The 23,511-nt window shown below is 45.8% G+C and overlaps 1 protein-coding gene across 7 annotated transcripts in view; it reads right to left on the bottom strand.

Annotated features, from left to right (window-relative positions):
* The window catches only part of CUX1 (cut like homeobox 1), a 271,634-nt gene that overhangs the window by 9,939 nt on the left and 238,184 nt on the right, over positions 1-23,511 (bottom strand). For 6 of the 7 annotated variants that reach the window (XM_064677781.1, XM_064677784.1, XM_064677783.1 and 3 more), the window contains one exon: positions 10,240-21,969. In XM_064677781.1, the coding sequence (XP_064533851.1) occupies positions 21,258-21,969 (712 nt within the window). In that variant the 3' untranslated portion in view covers positions 10,240-21,257. Of the gene's footprint in view, positions 1-857; positions 925-1,332; positions 1,470-10,239; positions 21,970-23,511 lie in introns of those variants that run through there. The other variant, XM_064677787.1, reaches the window with a different exon arrangement.

Below are 23,511 nucleotides of genomic sequence, written 5' to 3'. Positions count from 1 at the left end.
CCACAACCAGGCTCTCCATCTCCACTCTTCTCTCCCCTACCCTGACCCTGCAGCCATCACCAGCTTGCTGTGCCTGGGAACCCAATTTGGGGTGCCCCACATGGTTGCCCCCCACGATGGGGCTCTCTGGGTGCCTGGGGGGTCTGTGGGAAATCCTTCCTGCTCTTCCTTCCCGGCAGTGGGAGGCATCCAGGGCCAAGGAGAAATATGTCCCCAAGGCCATGACTCAACTGGCTGCACAGAGCAGCTATTCATAGAGCAGGATGGGTGGCTGCAGGTTGTTTGGCTTGGTGGGACTGTTGCTGTGATATTGTTTATCGTGTGTTTTCAGAACCTTTCAAAACAAAACAAAACAAAAAAGCCAGAACAAAACGCCCCAAAAAACCCAAACCAACAACAACAACAAAAAGAAAATAAAAAAAGGAAAGAAAGTGTTTTTGTTTTTTGTTTTTTTTTTTCTAGAGGAGCCAGGAGTTATTTGTTTTCGATTCATTTTCTCCTGCAGACCTCAGCACAGGAGCTGATGTAAAGGAAATGTTTCACTCGCTGTCTCTGGAGGGGTTTGGTGTGGGAGGAGCAGGAGGCAGAGCACAGGGTGTTTGGTTCAGCCTGGGTTCACCAGCTCAGCACAGAGCCAGGCCTGGCACGTGCCTGCTGCACCACCTTGGGAGCAGCTGGAGGATGGATGAGCCATGCCCAGCATGGGAAACCCATCACTGGTCCCAGTGAAGGACATGCTGGGCAGGTGATGCCTGTGCTGTCTCCAGAGCACCCTCACACCTTGGAGAGGTGACACCCTGCCTCTGGCACCAGGGTGTCCCCCCCAGCACAGCCCCAGCTTTGCACCCCCCTCTCACCGTAAAACAGGGCTGTGGCCTCCTTGATGGGCTCAGGGATCTTCTCCAGGCTGGGGCTGGCAGCACCCTGGGCAGCACAAGCAGAAGGGATTGAGCATTTCCCACCCACCCAAAGGTGCCTGGACAAAGCAAACCCCTCCTGGACACTGCTACTGCCCCGACACCTGCACCCACGAGCCACTCTGCAAGGATCAACACTGAGACAACATGGAGAGGTTGGTGTTCCACCTCAAATCCCAGCCTTTGCCTGGGAAGAAGGGCTGGATGGTTCCTGGATGCCACTGCCACCACCCCCTCCCACCCCAGTGCAAGGGCACGATGAAAACCTCTGCTGGGTGAGTTGTCAGGAAGAAAGAAGAGGAAGAAAAAAAAAAAGAAGGGGAAAAAAAGAGAAGGTAAACACCCCTGCAGCGGTGACAGCCAACCCCTGGGGCCATCTGGAGTGGTCCCTGCCCGCTGCCAGGGCTGGGGTTACCTCTGCATCCGGGCGGTGCACGGCAGACAGGGCTTGGATGGTGCTGAGGTCGTGCTCCAGCTTGGCCACGAGCTCCTTTTGTCCAGCCAGCGTGGACACGGCCTCTGTCAGCTGGATCTGCAGCTCTGCACAGCGCACTGGAAAACAGAGCCAGGGCTGTCACCCGGGGGGGCCAAAACCCCTCACTGTGCCAAGCTGACACCAAAAAGCTGAGAAACCCCCACCTGGAGCACCAGAGCCAACTCATGGGCAGCAACCCCCTTCTCTCCTCATTTCTGAGGGCACACCAGCAATCCCTGCTCAGCACCAGGGGTCCCTCCCACCTTGGTGATGCCTCAGGGTGGGCACAGTCCCTGGGCAGGACCAGCGCCATGTCCCAGTGCCAGGGGCAATGGGAGCAGGCAGCTACCTGTACAGCTGCTTCAAAGGTATCAGCAAGGTATTTTTAGTGCCCCAGGGGTACCTGGCAGCGTCCTCGCTGGGCAGAGCAGGGGGACATGGAGAGGGATAAGGCCCACAAATGGAATCCCAGGTCTGCACGAGAAAGGTGTGATGGAAGAGGCTCTGGGCAGCACATCCCCGGCTGTGAGAGCTGGGACAGGCACTCATGGGGTGGATGGTGACTATGGGGGGCTATAGCAGGGTGGAGGACACCTCCCAGGAGGGGCTCAGGTGGGACCATTCCTGCCCTCAGGAGCTGGGTCAGGCTGTGCAGCCCCCAGCATCCCTGCTCAGCCAATTTTCTACAAAGGAACCCTCTCTCCAGTTGCCCCCCAGAGTAAAACCCACACCCTAAACCACAACAGGCGCTGCTGGAATGCTCCAGGAGCAAAACAAAAACCTCTCATTCCCCTCACATAACCCCAGCCCAGATGTGAAGCAACAGAGAGATGTGCTGGGGCCAAAATTCAGCTACAGCAAGAGGCACAGGACCAGCACCGCAGGGCAAGCTCCGTGCTCCGTTGGCAAATCCATCCCTGAACTGTCCTGCAGCAGAAATAGACCTGTTTCACCTTCTCCCTTGCTGCCAGCAATGTCTGGGCCTCTCCCTGGCTGAAAAACCTGCTCAGCTCCAGGTTCAGAGCTGGTGCTCTGCACCACCAGCATCTCCACTGCAGGGACGCAGGATACGTCCCTCTGTGCCTGGGTTTCCAGGTGGGTGAAAGCTCAGGCTCCAGCTGTTCCAGTCCCTCCCTGATAATTCCTGTTGTAATTATTCCCCTGAATTCCAGACAGCTGGAAGGCAAAAAAAAAAAAAAAAAAAAAAAAAAATCCTCATTTATCAACAGCCAGGGAGCAAGAAATGCAGAGGGTGCCTGGGGAGCAGCCGAGCTGGGGGGGCAATGAGGGCAGGCTGTTGCACCCCCAGGGCTCCTACCCTCTCTGAAGCCTTCAGATGAGGGGTGTAATGTGGGTGCAGCTCAATTCCAGCTCACCCAGCCCTGCCAGGCTGGCAGCCAATCTGCACACTCCAAAACTGGCTGTGGAGGGGGGTCCTTGCACGGGGTGTGATGCCCTGGCCAAAGGATTGGACTGAGAGCAGCAGCAATGGAGGCTTGAAAAAAGTGATGCCTGAAGCCAATGCTGCTTTCCCAGGAAGCAGGGGCTTTGCTGGGGCAAATTCCCCCCTTTTTTGTGTAGACATGGCACCTGAGGACAGTGGTGGCAGCAGTGGGATAACGCTTGGGCTCAATGATCCTAAGTCTTTTTCAATCTAAACAATTCCATTATATGAAACACAATTTCTATGTTCATATCACAGAATCACAGAGTGGTTTGAGTTGCAAAGGACCTTAAAGACCATCTCATTCCAACACCTCTGCCATGGGCAGGGACACCTTCCACTAAACCGGCCCAAGCCCTGTCCAACCTGGCCTTGGACACTTCCAGGGATGGGGCAGCCACAACTTCTCTGGGCAACCTGTGCCAGGGCCACAACAACCTCACAAGGAAGAATTTCTTCCCAATATCCAATCTAAAACTAGATTGGATAAACTTCTTTCAGTTTAAAGCCATTCCTCCTGTCCTATCCATGTTATTTGGAAGGATCAAGGCTTCCTGCAGGGAAGTGGAGGTGATTCATGCTTTGAACACAAACCACGGATTTATTTTTTCTCCCCTCTCCATATTTAGTTTATAGCCCCCAATAAAAGGCTCAAGATCGAGCAGAAGTGGTTGTGGTAAAGGCACATCCCACTGGAGGTCAGTGTTTCTCCAGGAATTGGGAGTTGCTGCCTGCTCCAAAACATGGGTGGCCTGATGCAAAATATTTGCATTAACAAGATTTGGAAAGAAGAAAACCTCTTCCCTACGGTTAATTATTCAATTGGCAGCCTTTTTAAATTGCATTAAAGTGTAATTGGGGAGCTATTACTGGCCAAACAGGGGCTGTGGGGCCCAATCCTGCACAAGGCAGGGCTGAGCATTGTGCCCAGGCTGCACCACGCTGGGAGCAGAGTGGAGGCTGCCTGGGGCAGGACATGTTCCCTGGCCTCCCACCCTGCCCAAAAAATCCTCTGAGCTGAGCTTTGGCATCCTGCAGAAGGTGACCCAAGCCCTGGGTCCCACCTCCTGGGTCCGTCTCTTGCTTAAAAGTCATGTAACTTTTGGCTTTTGAGTTACATGGACTGAGTTTTTCAATTTGCTTGAGAGAAAAAGGGCTGACCAAAGAAACACATCTCCCAGTTTTAAAGGAATCTGCATCCTTCCTTCCCTTAGGTTTCACTCGGCCTTGGCCAGTCTTCTACAAACCATCCACAAAAAGAGAAAAGACTGGACCCACCTCTAACACTGAAAGCAACCAAATGCACAGTTTCTCTCTCATCCCTCTACCAGTGTCACTCTTCACAGCGGGGCTTTGGTGGGTTTTTTTTAATCATAACTTTCTTTTTTCAAAGGGGCCGTGACCACCCGCGAGTTCGTCACTTCTCTGCCAGCGACTCTTCACCTCCAGCAGCGGGGGGACGGCTCTCCCAGGAAGGCAGGTCAGCTCTGGCATTGAGATCCAGCAAAAGGAAATCTACCTTTGTCTTCCCTGAGCTGCTGCGCTGGAAAACCTTTGCTCTGACCCCTCAGATGTGCAAATACCTCAGAAGATGGAGAGGTACTGCAGAAGATAATGGGACAAAGAAGGTGAAGCCCTGGGGAAACTGAGTTTTAAAGAACGGTAACTTTAGCCTCAAACTCTGTCTTTTGAGGTGGTGGAGAAACTGGGCCTGACATTGCCATTGCCTCACAAAGAAAAGTGAAGTAGTGCAGCAACTGGGCAGGACACGCTGGCAGAAGCCACCTACCTTGGCTGGTGCCACGCTCCAGTGCCCCCTTGGCAGGCACAGGAAGGTCCAATTTATCCTTGTCTGATACACAGGAAATGAGAAGCTGAGGCTGGACTATTCCCACCCCTGGAAGTGCTCAAGGCCAGTCTGGATGTGGCTCTGAGCAACCTGATCCAGTGGAAGGTGTCCCTGCCCATGGACTTGGTGACCTTTAAAGGTCTCTTCCAACCCAAACCATTTGATGATTCAGTGGTATCTTGCCCCAAACTGAATGAGTGATCAGAAAGAGCCTCTGCTCAAAGGATGTGATCTAAAGAAGATGTCTGTTCTGGGAAGTCTAAATGTTCCTCCAACCCACTGCTGGAGGAGCACAGCCATGGGCGACACTGCCATGGGATGTGTCTTCCTGGAAATAACATAAAGGGTCTGCGTGTGGACAGGCCACGTGGTGAGAACGAAGGTGCCTCACACAGAGTGAAAACAACAGTCCTAAACTGAGAATAAAAGATTCAGATGAATCTCACACTTCTTTCACTGTGAACAGCCCCTTCGGCCTCGTGCCCTTCCAAAGCTGCAGGTTAAATCCCTGCAGTGAATATTGAGGAAAACAATCCCAGAGCCCCAGTCTCCACGGGCACCTTGGAGGGGGACAGGGAGCCTGGCAGATGCCAGGGCTCATTGGGAGTGCCTGTGAGACCACGAGCCCAGCACTGCCACGGAGCAACAGCAACTCTGACTCCCGTAACAAGCCCCAGCAATTGGGCTCCCTTGGCAAATCATCCAAAATAAACAGCATCTGTTTTCACAGATGGAGAAAATTAAGACACACTAGCAACTTAGTTTGAAGTTATAAGGCCAGACATAAATAAATGAGAGGCAATCTTTCCATAAGATGGTGGCTTGATTACTGAGGATACAGACAGATGAATAAATCACCTTGGGGTGAGATAGGCTGTAACTTGCTACACATCCATGAGACTGAAGTAACTGCTCATGTATATCCTCTGAGCCCGAAGGAAATGAGAGGTAAGTGGTATTGCTGAAGGGATCAGGGTAGGAGCACACACATGGGCAGTTATGGCAAATTAGCTGATGCTCTGCAAGTTCACACCCTGATTTGCCTTGTGGGAACTTTTTAATCTCCCTCCGTTACTGTCTGGCCTCCTCAAATTTACATAAACTGTAAAAAAACCAAAAAAACAAGCTGAGAAGTGATGTGGCACGCTGGGAGCTTTCTTTGAAAAGTCAACTGAAGTGCACTGAAACCCACTACTTCAAAGGGTTTAAGTGTATTTTACTGACTGGAAGGAAGATGATGGTAAGATAACTAAACCTTGGAGTACCTTGGCACGAGGGCTCAAAGCTGGAGACTCACTCAACACAAACACGGGTGTCTGAGAGTGCCAGAAGCAGGAGCAGAAGCCAAAAGAAGAAGAAGGAAGCAGAGTCCACCACGGGCCCTTTGATTTTTCCAGCTTGTTCACCTTTCCCCACGTTGGGCCACTCTAGTTAATGGCTGGGCTGCTGTGGACAGTGACTTGGAAGTTGAAATCACGGATCTTCCCCATGCAGAAATAAGTGCCAAGACTTGCTGGCATCGCTGTCCAGGAGGCTTTTCAAGCCAACAAAGCCTTACCTCCGGCTCTACCTGATGCCAGAGCTCCCAAGGTTTATACACAAACTAAGGCACAGTTTCAGGCTCTTGAAACACTTGGCATTTACCTTTCAAGGAAGTCCAAAAAAGACTGTTATTGCCCAGAGTCCTGCTGCCCTTCCAGGAGAATCAAAGGCAGATGACTTGACCCTGCGCTTTGGGGTTGAAGGGGTGAGGGGGACACGGTCAACACGCTGCAGAGTCCATCCTGGGTGCTCAGGATGATTTTCTCTGCCCTCTTTTTGATCTATGAAGGTGCCAAGGAAGAAAGATCTGAGCCAAAATCCTCCCCGCAACAGGAAGGTTGTCCAAGGCCTTTCAGTGTTGTACAGCCTGATGGCTGTAGTTCTGTCTTGACCTTTTCATGGTGAGGGACAGCATCTCTGCACAGCCCAGAGCATGTGGGAGTCACTCAATCTGTCTTCATGCAAAGCCTTTTCCCTGGGGCCACCACTGAGCTGTCAAGGAGGCTGAGAAACAGGACAAAGAGGCAGGGAATGATTGAATATTCCTTCTCCATATGGCATCAGAGCCCTGTCTCCTGGGATCTGAGGTGCAAATCTCTTCAGAGTAAAGGCCAAAGAGCGGGTTGTGGTGCAAAAGCCCAGCTGGGCTGCCTGCTGAGGTGCATCTCACCTCACAGAAGGCAATGAAAAATCACTGTCACCCTAAGGGATCACGTTCTTCCACGAATCTCCCAAGACTGAATAAAGATACTGGAAATCAAGTGCTCCAGAGATCCCACCAGCACTACAGAGGACACACAAGAACTGGGCTTTTGGGACATTTTAAAGCAACTTCTCTAGAAATCTCCAGGTCACTCAGCCCTAAGAGCACCTGAGTAGCCAAAATGCCTGGAATCTGGGAATCACCTCAGCCTGCAAATGTTGCCTATGGGTATCCATTGGGCTGTTCTGGTTTACTTGTACCTGCCATGAGATCATTCTGTGATCAGACCTCCTGCAAGGTTTCTGAAAGGGCGAAAAAAGCAAGGAGATGATGAAAAGAAAGGAGTAATGACACCTCTAAAAGCCATCTGCAAGTTCTAGTGCAATCTACCTGGTCTTTAGGCACAGATACCAGCCCTGGAAAAGCTCCAGGAGCAAAGCAGTGAGGTTTCCCTGTAGACACAGAGGTTGTAAGCAAAGACATCAAGAACTTCAGTGATGTCCTTCAGGGATGGTGCAGAAGATGTGCAGTCCCACACAGGAAGGGCTGGGACTGGCACCAGTCAAGAACAACCCTGCTGTTTTACTTTAGGGTGCTGTCAAAAAGACAGGGAGAAATGGGGACAATAGAAAGCAGATTCATATCCAACACCCTGAGAACAATATCTGGGACTTCATATGCCCAAGTGACAAAGGGCTGGGAGGTTGCACAGGGAAAAATCCTCTTGCCCCAGCATCAGCATCCTTCTCTGATCCCTGCAGCTCTTTCTGTCAGTGCCCTCAGGGTCAGCTTGGAAGGTGGCCTTGGGGAAGAGCAGAAGGAGCCACTGAACTGCAGCGAGGTGGGACCAGGGATGGTGGTTTTCAACTGAAAGAAATTAGTTGAAAAAAGAAATACAATTGAGATGAGATCTAAGGAAGAAGGTTTTTTTATGATGAGGATGGGGAGGCCCTGGCACAGGTTGCCCAGAGCAGCTGTGGCTGTGCCATCCCTGGAAGTGTTCGAGGCCAGGCTCGATGGGGCTTGGAGCAACCTGGTCCAGTGGAAGGCATCCCTGCCCATGGCAGGGGGGTGGATTTCATGACCTTTAAAGGTCCTTCCAACCCAAACCACGCCATGTCTCTATGGGTGCCTGCCCCACTCACCACCCAGCTCTCTGGGTTTCTCTGCCAGCTGCTGGCAGAGGAGGCACAGGTGAGATTTCTTCTCCCTCCCCTCCTTTTCTCCCTTTTTTTTCATGTTTACAGGGCCTGCTGGGAAGGGAAGGTTTGAAGGATTTCTCCTTCCCTTTCCTCCTGGCCCAGCCACTCCAAAATAAACAGCCCCCAGCAAAGAAACACAGCGCTGCTTAATAAATTTACCCTGTAAGGATCGAGATTTCATAGAAGAAGGGATTATTTCCAAGGGTTCTAAGATAATTACATGGGTAACTAGGAAGAGTTCAAGAAAACAGTTTGAATTTTCTTATCAGTTTCCCATAGCTTGGAGCAAAAAGAAAATAAAATGCTCTACTGTAATCAAATCATGTTTTCTGAAGCCCTCTGTTGGCAAGAACACAATTTCTTCACCACTTCCATTAAAACAGAAATACTTAGGAGAAAATGATAGCATTTCCAACAGGAAAGGATTGGGGCCCAAAAGCACCGTGTCAGCCACTCACAGTTTCTTACCTGGTGGGAACACGATGCCATGTGGAAAAATATCCCCCTTCCCACTGAAAGACAGAACTGCCTCTGGCTGACGGTGGGGCAGGAGCTGGACCACGGCCAGCACCTGTGGCACTGAGGTGCCAACTTCCTCCTGCACCCGAGGATCCAACAAACAAGGGCTTTTCCCATTAATCCAGCAAATCCCTGTAATGCTTCCTTATGCAAATCTCACCCATCCAAGCCCAGCAGCAGCTCTGTCCCAGCAGGAACAGTGGTGGCACACAGGTACTGTGTGCTGACACAGTGCTGACCACTGAGGGTCTGGGGGAACACACAGCTTAAAACTTCTTCCCAAGAGGAGATTTTCAGCATCCCTTTTGAAGGGCTGCCCCAATGAACCTATCACAAAGATCCAACTATCTCCATGGAAGACTGTTAAGTATCTGCTCCTGACCTCTCACATGCACCCTGGTGGTTTGGGCTGCCTTCCTACTTTCCAAAAAATAAACTTTTGGAGAGTAAGGCTTGACAGAACAGCCTGGTTTTATCCTAGATTCTAAATTCTGAGCTACAATGACCCTTCTCCAGCTTCCCCCAATACCAGGTCTGTGCTTTCACAGGTATAACACATCCCTTGCTTATGACCACGGGTGTGATTTTAGGAGTTCCATGACGATACCACCTAAAGAAAAGTGCAGGTTACAAGTACAAAAATTACCAACCTCAGTCATAGCTTTAAAGGTGTAGCTTTAGCATCAAGTTTAAAAAAAATTAGGGTCAAATTATACATGATAATGCCATTTACAGCAATGAACAGTCTGACCAGTTGTTAGAAAGAAGGGGGAAAAAAAAAGTGTTAAACCCAGAACCTTCCCATCATGTGGAACAACCCGTCACAGACGTTTCAAAAACCTTTAATTCACAAAAAACCCAGATCCAAGCACGCCAGGTAAAACAGAGCACACAGGTAAGGACAAACACACATGCTCTACCTGACACCCAGAGCATCCAAGCCAGCAGTTTATTCCACCAGTTTTAAAAATATAATCCCACTGATGGATTACAACATCTGTTCCTTACCAAACTTCAAACTCCTGACTCTGTAAATACTGAGAATATTTATAGGAACAACATCTAAGGCACTAGAGGAGGAATTTATTTTCCTATAAAGGATCTGTAAAAATAAACAGTGAGAGCCAAATATCTGGGAAAATTCTTTTGCATTTTCATTTTTGAACCTAAAGCATTTCTGACCTCAGATAACTGAATTCAATTTTTAAAAATCAGCTGATATATTGTTACAGTGCTCAAAACAGTCCCCCTTTGTAGTCTCAAACCCCAAAGACATATTTCTGTGTAGGAAGCTGGGTGCCCACCTCCCACTGACTGCAAGCAGGAATTGTCACACTTGGATTTCACTGAACAAAGGATACAGTTTAGACATCTAACACTTCAATATTTAAGGTATTGAGAACACACACACACACACTCCTTGTAGGAACTGATACACAAAAAGTAAATTTTCCTCCCCTGGCTAAACACAAATCCCACCAAACCAGCCCCCTTGAGCCCTCTGCACATCACCAAACCAGAACCACAATGTAAATGTTTGCTGCTTGGACTCAGGTCCCACCTCAATAAAAGACGAGCCCACGCGGAATTGTGTTTGTATAAAAGATATTTACTTCAATTATCACACCTAGGGTGCTAGTGAATAATAATAATAATACATCGTGTGAGTTTCATACAGTGATATTGCTTCTCCATATCATATAGGGACCGTTGTACAGTGCTGAGAACAAACATTATATGGCTAAACCAAACAAAGACAGAAACAATGCCGTCTGCTGACGAGGGAGCGCTGCCCTGCACTGCCAGCCAGATAAACTCTTACTTTTTTTTATGTTTAAACAAATACCAAGAAATAAAATGTTACAAAAGATGAGTCACAGCAACACAATGTGGGCTTCTCAAAGCTACTTGTACAAAAAAAAAAAAAAAAAGACACTTTTTTTTGTTGGTTTTTTTTTTTTTTGGTCAATTGGGTCTTTGTGAGGATCTTTTTTTTTTTTTCCTTTTTTTTTTTTTTTTAAAATCTGTGATTGTGAATATAACAAACAAGCTCTAAAAACATCTAAGACTTAGTGCGTTACAGAAAAAATATAAAATACTGCTAAAAATGTAAGACACCACAATACACTGGGGTAAAAACTGAGCTTATTATTTAAAAAAAAAAAAAAAAAAGTTCTCAGGAAAAAGTACACCACTTTCTGTTCGAGTTCATCTTGTGCTGTGTTAGTAGTCGGGGCATTTCCAAGGTCTGCCCATTCTCATGGCAAGTAGTTATTGCACAAATGCAAAAGAGTTAATTTTTTTAATTAAAAGAAAAAAAAATAAAAATGAAAAGGGACATGAGGGAAACAATTTAAAAAAAAAAAAAGAAAAAAAGAAAAAAAAGAACATCCCCCCTCCCCAGCCTCCACCTGCTTTGGGATCCAAATTCCTACGTGTGACATTCTCGCAGCATTTCCAGCAAGGAACGGGAAAAAAATGCTTTTCACCACAGAAATGCATAGAGTGTTCCGAGAGGAACAACCTTCTGTTTGGCAGAGCTTATCCAACAGTTACACAAAGGGCTTATTTAATCTTATTTTCTTTTCCTTTTGGGCTACGCCAGAAGGAAAAGAACCTGACGTGGGGAAACTCATCGGATGGTTTCTTAGTGGGAAATTCACCGGATGGTTTTTTTCTTTTTTTTAGTGGGACACCCTCGAAAGGCAAAGTGCAAATTTGCTTCCCAATCCACAGCAGTGGTGAGTGATGTGCCCTGCAGCTGGCTCAGCACCTTCCAGCTTTGCCCACGCCAGGTGGGGCCGCGGGGCCGGGTCAGTGCTCCCGGAGCCCTCGGACCGTCCCTCCTGCGGACACGCTCCCCCCACCCCAAATTCGGGGTTGCAGTCTGGCTTCTGCAGCTTTTCTCTCCCTCACCAGTGTTACCTCGCCAGGGAAAACCTGTCTGAACCTGTCTCGACGCTGCAAGAAAACTGAACCCCTCCTCTGTGGCCCAGATCAACGCACGACGTGGATCTCCAGAGCTCACGCCAGGAAAAGCTGCTGCTGCACAAGGTGAATTGTGATTTTTCTCCCTTTTTGTGGTTTTCTTTTTTTTTTTTTTTTTTTTTTCTTGACCAACTTTGAACGAGAAGGAAATCAGCTCTGAATTCAGAAAGTCAAACAAATGCCAACAAAGATGAACATCACAGGAAACCAGTCTCTCATTTTAAATGAACAATCGCAATGTGCTCTGACCAGGGGCTCTGCATCTTCAGCAAATTCTCAGTAGAGGCTCTAGGAGGCTCAGGGTATTTTCTCTCTCTGTATACTTTAAGTCTCTTCTCTCACAACTGAGGCTTCTTGTTCTCAGTCCTAAATTATTTTAAAAGCTATTTAAATAATATTATTTATTAGGCATTTAGATAAAATACTTTTTTTTTTTCTTAAAAGAAAAAATGATTGCTCTAGAAAACACAACAGGGGCACAATGATATGGATACTACGAGCCAACACCACCTGCTCCATCTCTAGGATATCTCAAGCTTTCTCCAACATCCATTTAGGGGATAACAACCTGGTCTAGTGGAAGGTGACCCTGCCCATGGCAGGGGGTTGGAATTAGATGATTTTTAAGGTCCCTTCCAACCCAAACCAATGATATGTATACTCCTGTTGTGTTTATATCAAACAAAAAAAACAAACCTCAACAAAAAACCCCAACCAACTGTTAAAATTAATCTCATAAATAGGAAAAATATTAGATTGTTTTCCTAATTACAAACCACCTTTATGTATTTCACCTTATGATGCCGTAGAGAGAGCGAGCTTGGGAAAGGACACACAAGGGCTGGGAAGGGCTGAGGGTGCTGGTGGGTGAAAGCCTCTTCTGGACAGAACCAAATTAAGACTGGAGTGACTTTACAGTGCCTAACCCAGAGCCAACAGGGCTCTGGGGGTGGAAATGGGGACAGCAGCTGTGACTGATGGCACTGGAGGACATGGGACTGCGGTGGTTGATGTCCACGAGTGTTTCTGGGATGCTGACAGACCTACGAGCACACGGGGGGAGACTGAGCCTGACGAGATCAACACTGCTGGGTGATGGTTGATTCCTACCCCAGACCCACTGGAGCCAACCCACAGGGATATGAATATATTTTAATTTTTTTTTTACCCCCAGGAACCTGAATTCTCCTAAACCAGAGCTCGTGCTTGGCTGTGTTGGCAGCAGGACACGACCCTCCAGACACAGAACCAGAGTTTCTATTGCACTAAGACTCAAGCACAGTGTGGGACGTGCTCGTGAGCCAAGGGGTGATGTGGGACTCCACCAGTGTTTGCTCCTCTCCAAGGGAAAAGCGGCTGGGAATGCTGCAATCCAGATCACTGTGCTTTAGATTATTCTCCATGAAGAGATTAGGAAATAAGGCACATAGCTTTCCAAGCAGAGAAAGCTTGTTAAATAGCAAATTTCAGGAAAGTAGCAAAACCCTAAAAAATGGGAAATGGGCAGCGTACAGGATTTGGATGATATGCCTTCTGAGTGAAAACAAAAGAATTTCAAGCTTAACTAAAATCTTTCCCCCACAGAAAAAAAGAAATGATCCATGATCTCCATCTCTGGATGGAGAAAGTGAGAAGGAAATGGAAGCCCTGATCAAGGAAAAGGAAAAGTATGATATAGATGTGACCTTGCTTATTCCCCACACGGCTCCTTTCTGAACTAGATGCTCAAGTACTCCCTGTATCACCTGTACCAGCATCCAGAGGTAACCAGGTACTTTGGAAACACTTTTAAAGCTAGTAATAACTTACCCACATATAAATAACACATCAAAATAGCACGAAGGGTCCAACATAAGCTACGAAAGCCAGAGAAGTCTGATTGAAAGACTGATTGTAGAAAGTATTTTTTTTCTAGTTACTTGGGGACAAGATTGTACTTCAGAGCAAGTCAAGTGCCAGGTTTTATTTATTCTCCTGAAAGCACAGACACTCGCCTTCCAAGAGGAGCTGCCTAACAGAGGTTTTTTTATCTCATTCCAAAGAATACTTAAATTTTCAGCTTAGGGAGAGCAAGCCTGAACTGCTTGAATTTGATACTCAGTTTTAATTTACTTAATCAAATGGGTTTGTTATTGTTTTAAATGTCTTTACTGTCCACCTTCCTGCTGTACACAGGTATAGGAAAGTACACTGTAAGTGTGCAAATATCTGGCATATTAACCTCCTGCAGGAGCCAAACCTAAAGAGTAATTATCACAGGTGAGGTTTGACTCTTGCACATCTCAGACCCTTGGGATCATTTTTATGTATTCTGAACATGATCTCCCCTGTCCTCATTAGCTAAACCCGTGTATCTCCAACAGCCCAGTCTCTCCCATGACTAATCCCCTCTTTGCAAGAGGGAACAGATCTGACAAGTGGGAAATGGCATCTCCACCCATTAAAATACATATTGGTTTTAAGCCCTCGCTCACCTGCGTCCCAAATGATTTCACAAATTTGGCTGTAGCAATTCTAACTGCACCATTAAGACCAAGCACACAAACACTAAATACACAGAGGGGCTTTTCCATACTGGAATGATGTACACAGACACATTTAACAACTCCTAAAAATGCATATTAATTACCCGCATAGACAGAAGAGAATGCAACTCGTGCCATTATCCTTGCTATCAACAGAGAGGCTGTGCTGCCATGACACCACCACAATTACACAGTAACTATGCAAAAAAGCAGGTATGGCACCACAACAGCAGGAAATTCCTGGCATGACTGTCCATTTCCAAGGATCTTTGGATGAGGATTGTACTTCGAAGCACAAATATCTCTAAAATTCAAACAGAAAGTCCAAGATGTGACATCACAGGGACGTCTACTTTTGCTGGACTGTTTCCTGCACTATTCCATTGTGGTTGAGGATTCAGCTGCTCTCTGAACTCAGCTGGTTCAAAATCTAAAGAAACTGAAATGACACGATGAAACCAACAGTTTTAATAATAAGAAACCTACAGAACTGTGGCTAAAATCTCCTTGCCTCACTGTGACTAAAGCCAGCTTGAAAAATGGCAGAACTGTCCTTTACAGAAGAGCTGGACAAGGAAAAATACAATAATCTTATTAATTTTTAAAAGGAGGCATTTCCTTTCAATGCACTTTAGTGCCAGAACATGTTTGTTAATAGCAGTGAAAATCAAGCCCGGGAATCCCATTAGGTTTTTGCTTCATTCATAAAGTAATTGTAGAAACACAGACTTCATAGACAGGCAAGGATTTTGGGATAGACATGGAGCACCCAGGTCTTGGGAAAAGCAGGTCCTGGATTGTACCAGAGGGTGAGGGGCTCGCTAATGAAGTTCAGTGAACGACTTTCTTCAACTGGAAAATGACCTCATAACTAAGAACTTCTATTAAATATGCCACAGTACTGCTTGGCTGGGGGGAATCATCCCTGAGGACAGAGATGGCACCACTCACATACCTGTTTTTAAGGCTTTTTGAAAACTTAAGTGCACAGGCCTAACGCTAATCTTCTCCAAAAGGATAAATTTCACGTTCAGAGCATAAAACCATTTTATCCTTGCATATTAATAGGGTAGGGTATAGTCCATGACCTGGTCATGTAGGACAAATCAGTCCCTAGGCAAGGCATAAAGGGCTTTTCTTGCTATAAAGTTCATTATTAACTATATTTTATATCTGGCATAGTCAATATATCCCATAAAAGAGATGGGGAGGGAAGAACAAATTGCTGAAATTATATTTCTATGTTTCAGAGCTCAATGAAGGAGACAGGGATTGCTACATCCCTTTTCAAACTAAGAAGGCTGAGCCAGAAAATAAACCCAGATCTCGTGCTTCCCAAGCCAGTGATTCTCCTTGCAATTTAAAACCAGATTTTAAACTGCTGGGGGGAAGGGGGGGGGGGAAGAGTATTTTCTTTGTATAGAATTTTTAAATTCTCTATTTTTTTAAAAATAAGTTGATTGCATATGCAACATGAAGGAAGAAAAAAATATTGATGTTCACACAGTGGGGCAGCAGGAAGTGACAGGGGAAAGCAGCAGGACAACACAGGAGTCAACTCAATCCTGCTTTGCTGATGTTTTATCCACGGGAACTAAATTTAGGGATAGGAGGCTATAACCAGATGGTCAAATCAGGGCCAAAACTGCCACACACTCATGGGAAAGCTTTGATTTGGTTTATAAAATGTTAAATCCAGCTCCCACCTGAGAACCCACTTTCCTTCTCCTCCTCCTGCTTCTGGAGCTCAACTACACTTGTGGCTTAAGACAGAGAAAATCCACTGGGTGAAGAGGAAATAAGAGAGGATTTAAGAGACACAAATGAAGTAAAAACAGTGCCCTTCATCTGCAGGTTAAAAATGTCACCACTTGACTTTCAGTCTGCAACAAATAGCCAGGATTACTGATCTCTTTGCAACCCTGCTAAAGGCACTGGTCCAGATCACTGTGGTGTTCCAGTTTAAATAAACCATTTCAGATTCAAGTGCAAAGTGTCCAAACCCAATTACTTTTTCTCATGTGTCCTCATAGTTTATATACGGTCAAAATGGGGATTTTTTTTGGTGTGTGGGGGATTTCTAACCTGTCCTGTTTTTGCCAGGAGCATTTTTATTCACATAAGCTTTAAGAATACCTGAAATTAATAATTTTAACATGAAAAATGACAGACTTCTGACAGCAGCTGTGCTAGTGGGGACTGCAACCACTGTGAGCATTTTCCACCATTTCATTACATTATTTTGTCACATTTCCCTCAATCCTATTTTATGTCAATTTATCAGCTTTGTAGTTTGAACTACCACCAGAACAATGCACTTCCTTAACTTACTATTTCTCCTGATAAAGGATTGAAAACCAGCAAGTTTTAAGTAATTGGATCAGAGAATATTGCATAGAATTCTGTCATGTTCATGACCCTCCTGCTCTACACCATTCCCATATCAACAGGTTACATAAAAATAATGCAAAGATCTTTTAGCTAATGAGAAAGGCACATTCTTTTTTTCTTTTCAGCTGCAATACAGATCTTTCCTATTACAGCAAGGAGTTTATTACTAAAGGACTCACTAATTCATGATATGGGCAGAGTGCACTGACACAGGTTCCTTTAAAGGGCAGCTCTTTCTATAGGCATTTTACAGATGAGTAAATAAAATGGTCCAATTTTATGGCATCAACAGAAACTGTAATTAAATGCATTTCTGCCAATAAACATGTGCAATCCTGTTCTCTGAAATCTGTATCCTCAAAAATGGAAGTGTATTGACAATCCCACTGCATGACCCCTCTGCCAAGGGATACTCTTTGCTGGCTTTTAGCAAACAAAGCACTACACTTTTTTCCTTCCCTAACCATCCAGAAAGAAAAATTGACAATTTTAACTGCAATATAAACGTATTTCTGTTAAAACAGCCCTGGCCCTTCATGCACGGTGTTAGTAAGAGCATGGAACTGGAAACAGAGAGAGAAAATAAAATGCTTTTAAAGAACTCCAGGAAAAAACAGAGTCTGGCATGATGGATTTTCTGAAAAATGCCTGTGCTTTTACCCATCAGGAAAAGAAACGTCGGCAGCGAGGGCTCTGCCCCACGTCACACATTCCCTTCCCCCGGAATCAGAGACCCAAAGGGGTGACAGCCACTGTCCTACTCTTTGGCATTTCTTCTCCTCCAACTTTTTGTCCTTTTAATGAAGTAAAAGAAGTTATTCCAATGCATGTTTTCCTCCGAGTGTGAGTTCCAAGTGCTGCACCCGATCCCAACTACGGCTCACACCCTGCGCTGCACGTTCAGTCTCTACACTGGGGGGGGCTCGGCCAGTTTGGAAAGCCAGTAGGTAACTCATGTCCAACCCGAGAATCTCAGCAGTAGTTCAAGCTAATCCATTCTACTTTCCAACAGAAAAGCAGCTGTGACCTTGGCTAAACGCTGGGAAAAACCGGGAGCATCACTTAAACTCCACGAGCTCGATCTGAGATTGCTCGTCTGCCCCTGCCCCTTCACAGAGGAACCCACAGGGACTCCAGGCAGCAAGGCCCAGGTCACCCCAGCAGCATCTCAGCAGGCTAATCCACATTCAACACAGATCATTACATATGAAACAGCAAAAGGAGCTAAGCCACTAATAAAGTGCCAAAAATATAGGAAATACTGACAGCATTTTATTTGATTAATTTCATAATAGATCCCAATGACGACCCTTGGCAGGATGGAGTGACTTCTGACTTCTGAATGCTGTCTTTATCCAGCAAAATTACATGACTCAGATGTAATAATGGAGCTTAGAATTAACAGTTAGTGTTATGAAAGGAAGATTTCCTCTAGGGCAAGCTACAGATATGCTTTTTAAAAATCATTACAGCATTAAAAAGTGGGCAGACGCTAAAGAATCCTAAAGAACTGGTGGAAACCTGAAAAGCAAACCAAAAATAAACAGGGGGGGAAAAAAAAAAAGATATGTTTCAAGGCACTTACGTATTGCTTATTAAGAAGAGAGATTGACCTTAAGTGCTGCATTTGCGTGCGACCTGTGAATACAGTTCTGCTGTCGTACAGTGCAGCCAGAGCTCTCAGTAAGCATCATGGAATGCAATCAGATAGACACAGGCACAAGAACAGTTTGGGGAATATTAATTTAAAAACAAAAAATAATAATAAAAAAAAATAAATCATCAAACAGAAAAAAAAAACCCCTCGCTATGGAGAAAGCCGAGAGTAACCACTTGACCGCATCCAGCACCTGGATCTCAAATCAGCAGACAAGGACAGTAGGAACAGACTGGCAAGTGTATTGCCTAGAATTAATTAAAAAAAAAAACCCAACCTGAACCAAACAACAACAAAGAAAAAAATAATAATAAAGAACATAAGAAAATATCTGCGTCTCCCAGCCAGAAGTTTGGTTCTTGGCTGAAGACGCAGCTCGTTGTGACTTGTTTCAAGGTATGTGTGTTTTACCAGGACGTGCATTTATCGATGGAGCTGTGCTTTGGAAGTCAAACCAGGACACTGGACAAGTACAGAGAGGTAACCCTTTGCTTCACCCCGTTCTCCCCTCGCTGGCTGTTCCCAGGGAGCGATGGCCCTCCCGGTGGGAAGGCGGAACCGCTCCCAGCACGTGCTGTCACACACTGGTGTCTGTCACTACCGATCCTCTCCTCAGCTCAGCACAGAAAGGGGCAGCTGCTCTCTCCGCTTCTCAGTTTTAGTTTTGCATCACAAGTCCCCAATCACCCAAGGAGGAATCCTGAAACAGCTAGCAGTGAAAATCAGAAATAAATCCCTGCCTTTCAGCCTCCTAGAGCCTTCTTTCCTCAATCATGGAAAAGGATGGATTTTAGTGTACTGATTCTTAATTTGTGAAAACTTGCGCTAAGTGCTGCTGTCGCTTGTTAAGAGACTGTAAATGAAATACATAAGTTCTAAAACATCATGCAAGAAATGTGGTTTCACATCTTACAGTCAAAAATCCTACTAATGAATTAATACAAGCACACTGAGGTGTAATATTGGGAACATACCTTTAAAGTCGGAACTCCTCTCCCCATCCCTCCCTCCCCCAAAATCAGAAAAGTAATATTAATTAAACTTAAGAAGTAATGAATGCACCATTAAAGTGTCATCAAAAAGATGCTGACCTAAGACAAAAGTTCAATGATACACAATACGGTCAAAAAAGTCTTCAATCAATAATATACAGTATGACAACTACATCTTGTAAATTATACCCAATACTGCCGGCAGTCTATCCCTCTAAAGAATATTTGCCCCCTTTCATCCCTTCCTAACAATCAGATAATAAAATACAGCACCTATAAATAAGCAAAAAAAAATTATATATATATATATTTATATATATATATATATTCCGAAATCATCTATTGTTAGTTTTAAAGATATGGCAATAAAGGAGTCTAAATTAGCAAACTTGTAGAAGCCATAACTGATAAAACAGCTTATTGAAAAAAGGTGGCAGTAATGCACTCTATGTGTGCACAAGTACGTAAGAAAATACACAGACGTATAAAATTGCACGCACACACTCACGCACACACATCCTTCCACGCACCTCTATGCTCACGCATATACATATAGACAACAGGAGGAGTTAGAGACAAGTTAGAATTTGATTTGTACTTTGATCAGCCCTAACCTGTGCATAAAATAACGGGGGAAAAAAAAAAAAAAAAGGCTGTATTTCTGCAGGGCAGAACGGGCTGGACTGGGACTCGAGAGCACGAAGGTTTTGGTTTGGAGTCTGGGCTGCTTCCATCCTGGTAAGAGCCCGTCTGGTCATTGCCATGTACTCTTTATCCACGCCAAAAAAAATAAGCTTCCCACAACTAAAACGTATTTAAAATCAGTGCTTGTGGTGGGAAGAGAGTCAGTAAATGGCCACCAACAGCAGGAAAAGGGCCGGATCTGCGGCAGCTCCAGTCCCTCTTAGTGGTGTGTGACAGCAATCGGACACGTGAGCTGCTTTTCCATCGATTCCAGGCAAGCTGAATATTCGGGATACGGGCTACGCCCCCGAAGTAGCGGCTGAAATGTTACTGGCCAACGTTTTTGGAGCGATCTGTCTTTGCTGAGAGGAAATCCTGTACACTACGAACCAAGTGAAATGATCAAGTACATGCTGTTTCTAAGTTGTCTCCTAAACCTCCTAGATATGAGGTCTGATCAGCGTGCTCTGTGGTTAGAGGTTAAAAAGCAGATTATAAAATACCTAGATTCAGATTTTTTTTTTTTGTCCTGATTTGGCCTAAAATGGAGTGTATTAAACAAATTCTGGGCTGCAAAAGACCAGAATCAGTTAAAGCTATGAAACAATGTGCACTACGTGTCAATATTCTATTTCACTTACAAGAAAACACTAAGTCAGCTACCACAAATTAAGATATTTTCCTGATGTGACTTTTTTTTTTGTTTTGTTAAAAAATATGTGGAGTAAATGTGTTTTTTTTTTTTAATTCAAAGTTTCAAACAACAAGATTCTTTTCTTTTCTTGAAAATATGTAGGAATCCAAACTAGTGTGTTTAGAGTCGGTTGACTGTGCAATCTCTTAGTGGCAACTGAACAGCTACAAAAAACTTTCTTTTTTTTTCTTTTTTTTGAAAAATCTCCCCTTTTTTCCTGGTTTAAGAAGATAATAGTGTATTATCGCTCTGTAGCCATTAGATGGCAGATAAAAAGCCCCCTTTTAATATGTGGGTTTGATTTTTTTTTAAGTTTTTTTTTCTTTTTAGTTTTTTTTTTTTCTTTTCTTTTTCCGTTTTTCATTTTTTTAAAGCCCCACACCAAAGAGGAGGGCACAAGGCAAAGCTGTATGAGTTATTCCAGAAACTGTGGAAATCACTTAGGGCAATAATAAAAACACTTCAGGGTACAAAAAAGCTCGACTACACATTTCAGTTTTCTTCCTCGAAAACACAAACATAAATTGGGCTTAACGCTCCTTTTTGATTTCTATATGCACCTTGGCCTATGGCGTTTTTGCCCTGTGGCCCGCAGGGCGGTTAAGTGCGAACACAATAAAACCAGTAGAGGTCCAGTTTGACTTCCCAGCTCTCCCGAGTTGGGCCAGTTTAATCTCAAAACTCCCACTCGACGGCCTCTTCCCGACTCGCGGCCTTCTCCAAGCGGTGGATGATGTTGTTCAAGTTGGCCGCTTTCTTTTTCCTCAAGGAGCTGTCTCGCGTGTTCCTGGAGCTCGCCGCCTCCGAGAAGCCGAACAAGCTCTGGAGAGAGTTGGCTTTCTGCGAGCCTGTGGCCGGCGTCGAGCTCGTACTTGGCACACTGGAGGTTTTCTCCGAACTTTCTTTTGACTTGTAGGAGCTCTCCCCCGTAAGGACTGAGGTGGAGGCAGCTGAGGTAGAGGCATCCCCTTCCGTGGCAGAGTTTGGCAGTGTCTCCAGAGCTTCTCCCGGGCGCTGCGGTGCCGGCGGGGAGCTCTGGCGCGGTGCTCTGAGCCGGCCCTCGTCGTCGGTGTCCTCCAGGCTCTCGGCCTGGAACGGCTCCGCTTTCTCCGAAGACCTGGCGCCTTGCAGTGCCTCTTCCCCCGCCTCGAAAGCCGGCTCGGCGGGCCCTCCCTGAGACTTTGCGGTTGCATTGCTGTACTCATCCGCCTCCGGGCCACTCGGCTTCCCCTCGGGAGGGCCTTCCGCGTCCACGCCGTCGCAGCTGTCCCCCTCGGAGCTGTGAGCCGCCCTGCTGCTCCTGGCCGAAGGAGAGTCGCTCGACCCAGCCTGGCTCTGGCTCCCGGCTTGGATCTCCTCGATGAACAGCTCCCGGCGGATGCGAGACCTGCGGGACAGGGGAGAGGGATGTGAGTCTGCCAGGCCACGCGGAGCCGCTCACCCGCACCAGAGGTGCCGCTCAAAACGCCCTCTCATGGAATTCACGGAATCATTAAGGCTGGAGAAGGCTTCCAAGATCACTGAGTCCAACCTTACCCAAGCACCACCACGCCCACCAAATCGTATCGCCACACTGATCAGTTTGTGGAGCGCTTCCAGGGATGGTGACTCTGCCATTTCCCTGGTGGGAAATGTATCCATATTTTTCATAAAGAAAATAAATGCATTTCTAGGAGAAGAAAATGCCTTGTAAATACGAACCAACTCAGAGCTTTCCTAGAAATGAGCCAGTGTGCCTAAACAAAAAATAAATCAGGAAAAATTCTGGGTGAACCCTTTGGTGTTCTCCTGGGCAGTAAGGACAAACAAGGATGAAACCAAGTGAGTTGTGATGAAAGTGCTTGTGGGGAAGCCCCGGCTTTTTACAGGCTGCCACTCTATGAACTGGTCTGACTTCTGCCTCATTTTTTATTTAAAAAATCAATTTCAGAACATGAATAGTGACAAGCCAGGCAGAGCATTTCATGGGAATGAATGCACTCCACGTGTGGGTAAAGTTGCCCAATGTGCCACCTTGCTCTTCCTACTACTCGAGCGGTGCAAGAATACCCCAAATACAGCACCTTGCCATTTAACTTGGTCTTTCCTCCCTCATCTTCTCTGTTTAGGAGCTCCCAAATTCCTCACAAGTAGGGAACAGTTTATGAAAAAGCCTTAGGGTCTGGGCTAACCCTTTCTCTGTTCTGCTCCATCTGGGAGAGGTGATGAACACCATTCAGGTCCTAATCTATAACCAAAGGGAGCCTCAATGACCCGGGGCCAGGGATGAGACCACAGGCACAGGCAGGGTTTAGCAAAACTTTATCTTTCAGAGTGAAGGTAACACTTTTGGGTTTCAGCCATGGGGAACTGCTACAGGGCTTGTAGGGAAATGCTGTCCCAACACTGACAGCTGTATGGATTTTCCATTTTTCCTTAAACGTGCTGTGGAAGAAGACAGCACACAATGGAAAAACATTAGGCCAAATGCAGAACACCATCTGAATACAGCTTTTGAAACTAATGATATTATCGACTTATTTGAAATGCAACCGAGTATTTCAGCAGTATTGCTGACTCCACACTTTTGAAGGATTTAGGGGGTCTGTAATTTTCCCTGGGAGAATATTACTCACCTAACAGAAGACCACAGGTGCTAACATTAATTTTCCATTACCATTAACTGCATGCATCCTGCAACATCGATTATCAGGCTCTCTTTGAGCCTGTAATCTCCCTGCATGGACATTGATCCAGAACACACTGCTTCTGTAACGTTCCCCAAGTCAGGAGAGGAAACTGATAAGAGCTTTGTGCCTGCATGGCATTTAAAATACCTCTGCTCCAGCAGGTACTGAATGCTGACATCCTCACCCAGTATCTGACCAAACATCAGTTCCATGTCTGGGGAAATCCCCGGAATTCACACCCAATATATTGCTTCTGGAAT

This window comes from Pseudopipra pipra, chromosome 21, assembly GCF_036250125.1.
Source record: "Pseudopipra pipra isolate bDixPip1 chromosome 21, bDixPip1.hap1, whole genome shotgun sequence".
Lineage (NCBI taxonomy): Eukaryota > Metazoa > Chordata > Aves > Passeriformes > Pipridae > Pseudopipra > Pseudopipra pipra.
Note: the sequence above shows the minus strand (reverse complement) of the source record. Positions and strands in the feature narration are given on the sequence as shown.